An 11,896-nucleotide genomic window follows, 5' to 3' on the forward strand; every position below is an offset into this window, starting at 1 on the left:
TGCTGAGAGTGAACCAAAGCAGTAAAGTTGCATGTCATAAAATCACAATAAGCTAAAACATCTTCAAAGTCTGCATAGAGTGAACTTAAGTGCTCATTTCATGTAAGTTTGTCACCTCAAGCAACTCCTTTTACATTACACATTTGTTCTGTTGTTAATATAAATATATTGACTAGTACAGTTTTAAAGGCAACAGCAATGAACTGATTAAGCTTGATGGTATAAAACTTCACACATGCTGAGATCCTGTGATTTCCTGTGGTTGTTTGTTGACATACTCATGTTCAGAGGACTTGAAGGGCAGCAGTGTGTTATGTTTCAGATGAGAAATAATTACCTGCTCTGCTTTACATCTCCTGATCAGTCAGTTTGGCTTCACTGTGGGACGTGTCCTTTACATGTAGTTTTTCCAAATAACCAAGAAAATACACAGTTTAGCTGCCTGGGTGTTTTTTAATAATCACCATAATAATATTGGAAGAGACTCAACATGACCCGTCTGCTGTCATGTAAGGTTAACATCAGAAATGAGAAAAGTGGCTCTGTAAGGAATGCAGTATTTTTTTTTATAAATGAATGAAACTGAGTAGAATTTACTATTAGTGCTTACCTAAAGCCATCACTTATTCACTCTACTGATCACATTAAAATCATGTCTTTTCCCTTTTGACAGTAATAATCTCCTGGTAAGTTCTCATTAAATAGTGGTGACAAATGGGCTTTGATTTAGCAAATAACCTAGAGCTCATTTACCTGAAAAACTCCAGCCTGGAAGTGAGATTTAACTACCATAAGAAATTGAAAAAGAAAACATGTCATGTTCAGAAAATCAGTAAACTGTGCTTGAATTATGCCACATGCAAGACAATGATTGACATAAATAGAGGCGTAGTTTAAATGAACTACAGACTATTTTTATCCTAAAGATGTTTCCTGTTTTTCATTGTTTCAACGTGTCTTAATTCATAAGAGAGAAAGAAATGGAGATGGAATCACAGAAATAAAGCTTGTAACTATACCACTTTGACAGAGAGGTAATCAGTGCTATTGTACTGTTGGTTTCAAGTGATTTTGTCTGTAAACCTCGTCATCCTTTTCAGATACATTACTTTAATTTAAACAAACCTATGTCCTGTATGTTAAAGGAATTTGCTTGTATATCCGAATCATCTTATAAGATCATTTCTTATTTTTCAATACAGATTAGGTCATTTCAAGAAGTGCACACACATTTTTATTCAAGTTGGATACATGCCTCTTTGGGAGTGAATCTTTTAAAAAAAAAAGCTTTACTGCCAATTGAACCTTTTTAATCAATAAGTTCTTCTAGAGAAACTGAAGTTCAGTTCCTTGTTAGAAAAAAACTAAAACACATCTTCAAACAAACAAACAAACAGAACTATCTTTCATATGAACTTTGTCCTTCAGGTGAGTCTCCTCTGAACTTTTTTTTTTAGTCAATGTCTTTTCTATATCCTGTTGGACATGATCCTCGTGTTGAGTTTTCTAAAGAACGACCTACTTTTGGACAGTTTAAGCTTCTTCTTCCAGTCCTTGTTCTTTTTCTGGTAAACACTGTCCCAGCTGTACTCCTCCTCATCTCCCACCCAGGGTACCCAGGCACCTCCATTCAGGTGGGGGTCAGCCCGTGGGTCCTCTGATGGGTACCGAACTGGCACTGCAGTGCGGTTGTAGTAAACCAGTCTGGCTAACAACTCTTTGACAACATCTGGTCTCTGCTCAGAAAGGTCAAAACGTTCATAGGGGTCTCCGGAGATGTTGAAAAGCCAAACTGATTTCCGGGGTTCAGTGTGTCGCTCCAGGTTCCACCAGCTGCCGGGGAAACCAGGAAGCATCTGTGGTGGTGTCCAGTCTCCGTAACCAGGGTCTCCTGTCAGGAGTTTCCAGTCTCCAGCTCGTATGGAGGCCTGCACAGCTGTGTTCCAAATCCCATATCCTTTCTGCAGCGAGCCACTGCGAGCATGATTATACAAAGGGTCAATGTTGTGGAGGATCTCCAATCTGGGTGACTCCTTCCCCTCACTGATGGCTTCCCAAACATCATACCCATCGACCCCCTCAGTCAGGGACTCATTGCCACCTGCTAATCCCACCAGTGTTGGGTACCAGTCAGTGATGTGCACCAGGGCTTTACTCACCCTTCTCTTCTTCCTCAGCAGAGGGCTGTGGACGAACCCCAAACCACGAACACCCCCTTCCCAGTAGGTGCCTTTACGTCCTCTGAGTGGCCAGTTACTGCCACCAGACAAAGGCTGGCCACCATTGTCAGTCGAGAAGATGATGACACTGTTCTGGTAGTAGCCATACTTGCGGAGGGCATATGTTATATTCCGCACCGCCTCATCTACTGTTGAGACCATAGCAGCATACTTCCTGCGGGCCACGTTACCCAGCTCGCGGTATGGATAGATGTACTCCCGCGGGGACTGCAGGGGTGTATGGACAGCTTGGAAGGAGAGGAAGATAAACAGTGGCTGGGACTGAGGATCATGGGTTGCCAGGATTTTGCGGACTCTCTGTGTGTACAGATGGGTGGAGTACTTGCCCCTCTGATCCCAGGCTACTGTCTCCCCCTCATGGAGGTCAAAGCCACACAGTCCAGGTCCATCACAGGAGTTGTAGGTGTAGTAGTTCACACTGCCCGTTAAGGAGCCAAAATATGTGTCAAAGCCACGGCGAGTGGGCAAGCACTCCTTCTTGTAGAAGCCCAGGTGCCACTTGCCTACCATGTGGGTGGAGTAGCCAAGCTGCTGCAGCCTCTGGGGAAGGGTGACATGGTCAAAGGGCAGGCAGTTAGGTTGACGGGGGCGGATGATAGAGTGCTGCAGGCCAGTGTGGATTTGGTACCTGCAGAGTTAAGATTAAGATTACTGTCAGAGGGACAAATGTGTTATCAATAATCTGAACCAACCAGATGATCAGATACAGTAATTACACACAGAGAGGGATGGGAGGGAGGGTGAGATTACTCCCCTTTTCCTCCCTCAACTTCACGTTTGATTAACCTGTTGAGGAAAATCCAAAACTTCCATTAACATCTTATCATGTTGTTTCTTTTATTATTATATAATAATCAACCCAAAAAAAGTGTGTAAAAGTAAATACTCTGTGTCATCAGGTCCTAATTACTTAATAATGGTCATACTCTCATATTCAAGTTGATATTGACGTTGTGATTTTAAACCTTAAACCCAAATTTTGATCACAGATTTCTATAGGATTTCTTTGGATTTTAGAGTACATCAATTTGGGGTGCAGCTTAAGATTTTAAGATTGCAAGGCAAAATAAATGAACATGCTATTATCACTTGTCTTTTATTCAGTGGTCATTAACAATAAATTAGTATGTTTTAAAATATTGGATAAAACATTATATAGGCTATGATATAGCTATATAATAAACTTGTTCAAAAACTAATAATAACACAACGTACGTTATATTTTACAGTAGTATAATAAATCACAGAATAAATAATTATTTTAAAATGTTTAAGAAATCCAGACATCAAGAAGCAGTCAGATCGGGTCAGAGTACAAGCACTTTACCTGCCGGTGATGAATTGGCTGCGGGATGGGGTGCAGATGGGCTGGATGTAGTAATTCTCCAGCTTCACACCGTCCGCGGCCAATTTATCCAACGCCGGTGTCCTGATGTCAGAGCTGTGATAACCGATGTCGTTGAACCCCTGATCGTCTGTCAAGATGAAGATGATGTGAGGAGGCTGGGGGACGGGAGACGCTTCCCCAAATGTCTGAACGGGCTCGTTTTCCACCTGATTAGGACTCATCAGGTCCCAGCTCAGGTACCCGAGGCTGAGCAGACTCATCATGGAGAAACCGGTCAGAGCTGTCGTTGCCATTGTGCTTCTGACGCTTTCTATTAGTCAAACTATCGAGCATTAAATATACTGTCACCAAAGCATTGTGCAGTGAGGTAAACTTCGTGAGAGACGCGTTATCCTCTCATCTGATGTTGCGCTTGAAGAAAGCAAACTTAACTGTACACCTCCATCCTTAATGCCCCTCCAAAAATGCTTCAGCCTCGTTTGAAATTTTTTTTCTTGCCCTAGTGGTCCCATTAACCCCGCCCATTTGCCTTGCAGCCTCACTGAAATAACATCAGTCCCCTACCACGCCAAAACACACACACAGAGAGGACAGAGAGAGGGGGAGGTGGGGGGGTTCTCTCACATCCAGGTGTTAATAGTAAGTTTACATCACATATTATCAATCTATCATATTATGCTCCAATCAGTGTAAAAACCCCTTTATACCATACTCATGTCATTTTGTGGTAATTTGATTTCAATGACCCACATAGCCAACAAGCCAGAAAAAAACATTCCCATCTGACTTGGTTTAGCTGTGAATGATAGAGGGTCTACAGACAGACCCTTACTCAGAGAAACACGGTGTGTTAGGGAGATTTGAGTCTCGAGGTGACTGTGGGGCCCTAAAGACACAGTCATGGACTGTTTTCCGCACTATGCTCACAAGCGCTCTCTTATTATTCCTGCTGTTTCATGCCTAACGCAGACCTGAGGAGAGAGACAGAGCAGGCTTCCCAGACTCTGATAACATCTCCAACCAGGCGTCAAAGAACCACTTTACAAATCATCCAGTGGGTCGACAGAAAGTAGCAGGACTGTACAGCCTCAGCCACAGCTGCTGTGTGGACGGAGGCCTTCACAGCTGTTTGTCTGCACCTTCCTCATGCTGCAGATTCACTCAGATTGGAAATTGGGGAAGGGCTGTGGAAAGTCGCAAGTAGAGTTGTGGAAGTCAGAAAAAAATGAACGTGAATGCTACTTATTGATTTATACCAAATGTAATGAATTTAGATCAAGAGAAAAGGAGGAAAAGATAGATTTTTAAACTTTGACAGACATAATGTTGGTATCAGACTATGTAACATTTGAGAGCATAAAGAATCCTAATGTTTTTATCAAATTTATGTTCCTTGTGCTGGATGTCATAATATAATTCTCACTTTAAAATCTGAATCTGTCTCCCGGTTTAAGGTCATTGAGGTGAAACATGGTCTGCATATAGAAATAAGATCTGAAAAAGTCAAGAGTTGAGCAACATATTCAAAGGTAAAACATACATCACACCTTGCAAATGTTGATATTGGTTACATAGAGACTTGTGGGCATGGAGGTGGCCGGGCAGCCAAAGGAAGTATGAGCCTCCCGTAAAGGGCATGGAGCTGTGGCGGGGGATGTTTGCCCAGCAGCAGCAAAGGCATCTTTGGAGTTGGAGCAGTGCCGGTCAGAGTGACTGAGTTTAAGGCAGGTCATGTCCAGAAAGAGAGAAGAAAAAAACGATTGAGGTGCACCTGAAGTTTCACACTCTTGTGTTTATTTATGTAGGGTTTTTTTTCCTAGACGGAGTAGCCCGGACAGCTTAAGGTCTTTGCAAAAATCCCACCAAAAACTAGAGAGATGTTGTGCAATCACACTGAGTGACTTGATATTATTGGTCATGACTTAACGGTATGTCTGAAAAACACCTTGCAATGAAACAACTCAAATAGACAACAAAGAAGACAGGACAGAGTCAGTTATGTAGAAATGTCCTCAGGTGCCAATGTAATAACACAGAATCACTGTGCAGGGGAACATATAACAAATCTGTGTCTCTCTCTCTGTGTGTGTGTGTGTGTGTGTGTGTGTGTGTGTGTGTGTGTGTGTGTGTGTGTGTGTGTGTGTGTGTGTGTGTGTGTGTGTGTGTGTGTGTGTGTGTTAGTATATTGCCAGGAAAGTAAGAGTCTTCAGGTTTTTGGGCAACCATACTTACGAGATGTGACTCATCTGTTTTCTGTTGGTCAGAGGTGTAACTGCAACAAGTCACCGTGTCAACAACAACTCTACTTAGAACCAACACCACAACACAAACAACACACACACTGACTCACTCACACACAAATATTAATAAGCACATACCGGTCATACTCCAAAGACTGAGATGTTGATTTTCAGGCTTTTTGCTTTTATTTGACAGACAGTGTAGAGACAGGAAGCTAGGGAGGGAGAATGAGGGGTATGACATGTTGCACAGGTCCCTCAGCTGGGGGTCAAGCCATGGACGTTACTTTTGTGCAGTATGCGCTTTAGCCATGAGGTGACCTGAGTGCCTCACCTCACATATTATAATACATTACTGCATACTCACATCTTACTCCTGCTAATCCATTTATAAGCATATTGTCATGTTGCCAAATCATTCCATTAAGAATTCAACCTGTAACCACAAACTGTTTGATGACAGTATTTTTGGACTCAGTTTCCTAACAATACACCACGAGTCAGAATACAAGTGACCCTTAAATATTGAATAAACACTGTACTTGGTCTAAGGAGGTTATTTTCAGTTATTTGTGTGTCATAATTTATCTTGGGCTACTGTCATAATGTCAAACTGAGCTATGAATAAAAAATATGGACATTTATTTGCATAAACCACAGTCATCTCATACCAGATTTGGCTTGATTCAAACACAGTTAGGGGGGGCTGTGTTAGGTATTTTAAGTCACTCTGCTTTAACGGGCCACACACAGTTACTGTTGACCCATGTGTGACTCAGTGGTAATTAAAGTTTAAAGGATAGGTTCACAGTTTTTCAAGTCTGTCTTAAAACAACAGTCAAGCGCTTGTATAAACTTTGAAACAGGTTTTATTGGCTGTTATCATTACTCCTGTTCATACTGACCATTAGGAGATCACCTCCAAATGTGCTTGTAATGTAAGTGATGAGGGACAATTTACAAATAATTACAGTTTTTGACATATCAATTTCCTCTTTGCGTCTTGACTGTTTTCATGTTCAGCTGCAGTGGAAGAATCCTCGCAAAAAAGAGGAACTCTTTGACACTGAAAATACAGTAACTTTGAAAGGTATTGACTTGATTTGACTAATTTGGGTGAAAAAGCTTTGTATTAGCTTCAATAAACCTTTTAAACCATTTCTGCACAGAAGGCAGTGGATTTTAACCACTACCACATACACAGAAAGTGCATTTTGAAGAAATGTTAAGAGATTGCTTAATGGCCAGTATAAGCAGAAGGAATGATTACAGCAAGACATGTGTTCATTTGGGCACCTGACTGTTGTTTTAGGACAGACTTGTAACATTTTGAACTAATACTTTAAGACAACAGATCATATTCTAAGACCTGTACACAACTGCACTTTTAATCCTTTTTATTGTCTTTTCCCCATATGCAATATTCAGGTTATACTAGGGAATAAAAACTGTGTTCCTTCAGTACTTTATGGTGTATACAATAAGAGACAGTAAAAACAGTAGAAGAAAACACAGTAGAAGTGAACAATCTTTTACCTCTCCTCTTTGCTGTCCGTATGATTTTCAGAGGACTGTTCTCTGTGCACTGCTAAATGACTACATCCCATCATGTTCAGATTGAGGATTGTGGGGGAAATGATTTTTACAAGCAACCTAAGAAATCCTCAGAGTTGCATTTAATTGTGTTGTGGTGTGTTTGTTAGTTGTGCATTAAGCACAACTTGATGTAAATTTCTTCCAGAGGATGTGAACAGACTGTTGTGGAACATCATAAATTGAATCAGGCTTCCTTTTCTCAGCTGCTTAATTAAAAGTATATATAAAAAATGCAATTAAAGATCAAAGTATGGTTTCATTCAACAGCAGCTCATTATATTAAGCTGGTGAGGCTCATGACTGACCTTAGCAAAAAGGCACAATGGTTTTACATCTTGCTCTGTTTCTCACTGTCAAATCAAGAGTTAGCTTTATGGAGGGGGTGGGGGGCAGCAGTAGCAGAGTGTAGCTGTAACTTTTTCATAAACTCCTCACAAACACACACATATACATCTTTTCATTTTACATCACTTTCCAACCAGGTTGAAGCCTGTTCCGAGCGACCATGAATTAAGGAGTTGAAAGGGAAGCAGAGACACGGGGGTGCTGCTGCTGCTCTGTGTCGGTCAGCACCAGATGTTTGGCTTTGGCTGGAGGAAGAGGTGCTGTTACTGAATATGGCTGCTCCCCTTCACCATGAACACTACCTCCTTTCTAATCAACACAGCCCTGCCAGTAAACCTGCACATTACTCCTCCTCTTACCCCAATTTTCTAATCTGAGTAAGACTGGATGGAGGTTTTCTTTTTTCCTGTGTGCCAACTCCGAGCCAAAACCATTACTTCAATAAAACTGTATTCAGCGTGTCTCCCCTCCACTCTGTACAGAAGTACCTTTGTTTCTACGTCTAGTTTGCTCAATATTCCTTTTTTTAATCTGTTATTATCTTTTCAACATTACTTCATCAAATCAGGGGTATAGTTCCAGGGAGATTCATCACTCTTTCTTAGTTCTGATTAGTTTACTGGTTTAAATGACAGAAATTACAGCCGGTCAATAACTACTGCCATACAAAGACAGATAGGAGAGGGCTAACTACAGAAACAACCTGCAAAATGCCTTGATTTTACACCTTTTACATTTTACATTTTGTCATTTGACAGATGCTTTTATCCAAGGCAACTTACAAGTGAAGCAAGGCAACCACACATGAGAGGACAGTAACTCAGAAAGAACTGTGGTACAAATTATCAAGAAGCTGACCAGGTACAAATGCAATGAGAAAGAAAGCAAGACAGAAGACAGACGTTTGTTTTTGAAATCATTAAAATAAGAACAAAGTAGACAAAGTGCATAAGAAACAAAAAGAAAGCAGTGAAACATTCAACAACAAAGTGCTAAAGGGGCTGAAGTGAAATATGGAAAGCCACACCAGCTAAAGTTTTGAGGTGTTCACAGAAGAGCGGAGTTTTCAGGCGTTTCTTGAATGTACCAACAAAGACAGGGGCCCATGTCACCAAAGTTGCAACATACCCGCTACGACTTGCAACATGAGATCATTTCCACTTGAGTTAACTTTAACCCATATAACCAATAACAAATGTAGCTCAGCAGACCGTTTGAAGCTGTGGCTATATCCTATATATATATGATAAACCAGCTACCTCTTACTTGCAGATTCTGATCTTAACTTAATTTTGACTACATTTACTGCATCTTGCTTTTTTATGAGGGTAGTAAGATCAACTGTATGTGGGTTTGGGCTTGCCTATGTCTAATACTGGATGTGGTTTAACACACCAGCTTCAACAACCACATCCTCCACTATCAGTAAATCTGCAGCATGAAAAACAACACAGGGTTCATACAAGTACAATAACATCTGCATGATATGTTGGATATATTTAATAACAGGTTACACAATACATGGAAATGAGACAGGTTAAAGGATGAGATCAAAATTGTTCAAATGTCAGCTGTCTTAAAACAATAGTCAGGTGCACAAATTAACACTGAAACAGGTTTTTCCTGCCATAATCATTCTTCTTGTTCATATTGGCCATTTAAAAATCCCTTCAGCTTGTGTAAATGATGGGGCCCAAAATCCACAAGCTTTCTGGGCAAAAACATATTTAAAAGTACACATAAAGCTAATATGAACCTTCAGACGTCCAAATTAGTGAAATCAAGTATATATCTTTCAATGTTACAGTCTTTTTAGTGCGAAAGTCCCTCTTTGCATTTCCCTGTTGAGCTGCGGTGGAAGTATTGTAACAGAAAGAATGATTTTGATGGAATCAGTAAATATCTCCTCCTTCAGCAGCTTTGACGTCCATTATGTCCACATTACCAGGTGGCATCTCATACTGTAAGTGAGGCCAACAGTCCAGGGCTCCCTGACTTAAGGTGTGTTTGACTTGGCTCTGTGGACTCGCAGCACCTGGGCAGGAAGGCAGACACAACACTTCATAACATCCATCCAGCAAAGCCACCTGGACAGACATCTGAAAAGGACTTAATGAACAATAACTATGGGACTGTGTGTAGGTGTGTTTGAAATGTCTCTACAGGGTTGTTGCGCTTTAATTAATGAACTGATCAGTCATAATTTTTCAAATATTGAGGTATTAATGCATCTTAAAGTGTTATACTTTAATCAGTTTTACTACTTTTTTATACAGTACAGCTGAATAAACTATAACACTTTGAAAGACAGCATTGACAAGTTGTGACACATTAAAGGTCCCCGATAATAACAGATCTCATGGGTTGTAGGTAATTGTAGGTAATTACCTGTGGAGTGAGCGCAGATGTGAGTTGCTAAATGTGTGGAATGTAAAGTAGATTTACTTCCTGTGAAACAGAGTGCCATTTACAAGGGTAACCTGTGCAAATACCCCAGTCACTTTTCCTGCAACATGTCATCAAAGCTAAGGGAAATGTTCTCTTTTTTTTCTTCTGCTCAAGGATATAAGGACAATCAGCCCTCTTTGTGTCTCTGTTTCTTCCTCTCTGATAACTTTTCTATTGAACACATATCATTTATTTCATTCAACATATTGCGATGTTTGGAGTAAAATCTAAGCTGAGGAAATACTTCATTTCCCCATTTTACAAATAGTTATTCTTCCATAAAACCTTGGTGGTCTGTCCCCTCAACACCCTGAGAATGGGAGCTGAGTCAGCCTCATAAGCAGCTCGTTGTGCCAAAGCTGTGGTGTGTGTATGGGGGGTTGTGGAAGATGGTGAAATCAAACTCGGTGAGACCCACTGAGGATTGACGTTGAGTTTGGAATACACACTGCTTTCCTTTTCTGGTTTTGCCCCATGAATGGGACTCTTTCAGCCGTTTGCTCCTGCTGACCCTCTGCTTACCCAATACTCTCCTCTAGTTTGACCCAAGGTCTCACCACCAGTTTGCTCTGATCCACTCCCTGGCAGCCTGCTGTGCCCAGAGTAGTTTCTTCCCAAAATCACCAATCCAAAGAAAAAGCTAAGCCTTTATCCAAATACACCTCAACAGGACATCAGCCTTCTTGGCAGCTTTTAAAAAGGTTTTGATTTATCTATTTAATTTGATAGTTTGTAGACTGTCTGGGTCTGTAGTTCAAAAAAAATCCTAAAAAAAGAGAGAGATTTTCTACAAAAAGAGATTCTATAGAGTCACAAGAGAAACAGTAAAAAGAGTCATCAGAAGGGAAGAGGTAGTTATTTTAAGACAGATTATTTCTTCAGGTTTGAGTCAGTGGTCTGTGCTTTCAACCCCCTATTCATTCTCACCCTTTCATGTGTGCAAACAGTCATCAAAGTCATAGTTTGATCAGGGCTTGCTTTGCTTTTAATAAAGTAAGTCAAAGCGATTTCATTTTCGTATAGTATGAGAATCACTTTTAACAAACCCTTAAATGGTTTTATGGTATCTTTGCCATCAGGGCAGCGGTTCATTTCAAGCTAAGATTAAGATAAAAGCTTAACACCACCTTAAAATCTTGTTTTTGCTGACACCCAGTGGTTTCACTTCTCATCTTGCTGCATCCGTCTACAGGTGTACTACAGGACCTCATGACATTACCATTGGGTCTGGTGCAACAGGACCTCATGACATCACTATTGGGTCTGGTTACAGGTGCAACAGGTAGCACTCTGAGTGGCCATGCTTTTGTGCCAGATGCTACAAAGCGGCAAGGGCAGGCAAACCTGTTTAAATGGAGTACATGTAACATATTGGTCCAGTTATGAGGTTGTAGCCTCTCTCTAAGATGATCATCAAACAGCAGCAAGGGATATACTGTTGTAAACACAAATTTCATCTTTTCAGAGCTTTTAAGGTTGACAGAGACCGTACCTTTATATTTGGTTTCACCCTTTAAGTGAGAAATACATTCTTTATTTTTTACAAACCCGTCAATACACGTCTTGGTATGTCAAATACCAAGACAACAGTTTGAGTCAACATAAGTGGCGTGTGCAGTTATGTGTGCCAATTTGAAAAAGAGGGAAGCCATGCCAAACCAGCTTAAACCAGTTCTGAG

At 40.7% G+C, this 11,896-nt stretch overlaps 1 protein-coding gene across 1 annotated transcript; it reads right to left on the reverse strand.

Annotated features, from left to right (window-relative positions):
• Positions 1-1,440: 1,440 nt before the first annotated feature.
• Positions 1,441-3,881, reverse strand: arsia (arylsulfatase family, member Ia). Its single transcript, XM_053324014.1, has 2 exons — positions 3,568-3,881; positions 1,441-2,868 (listed from the first exon to the last, which is right to left on the reverse strand). The coding sequence occupies exons 1-2, from the start codon at positions 3,879-3,881 to the stop codon at positions 1,470-1,472; spliced, it is 1,713 nt and encodes a 570-aa protein (XP_053179989.1). The 3' UTR covers positions 1,441-1,469.
• Between the last annotated feature and the right edge of the window lie 8,015 nt (positions 3,882-11,896).

Source organism: Scomber japonicus, chromosome 8 (assembly GCF_027409825.1).
Source record: "Scomber japonicus isolate fScoJap1 chromosome 8, fScoJap1.pri, whole genome shotgun sequence".
Taxonomy (NCBI): Eukaryota; Metazoa; Chordata; class Actinopteri; order Scombriformes; family Scombridae; genus Scomber; species Scomber japonicus.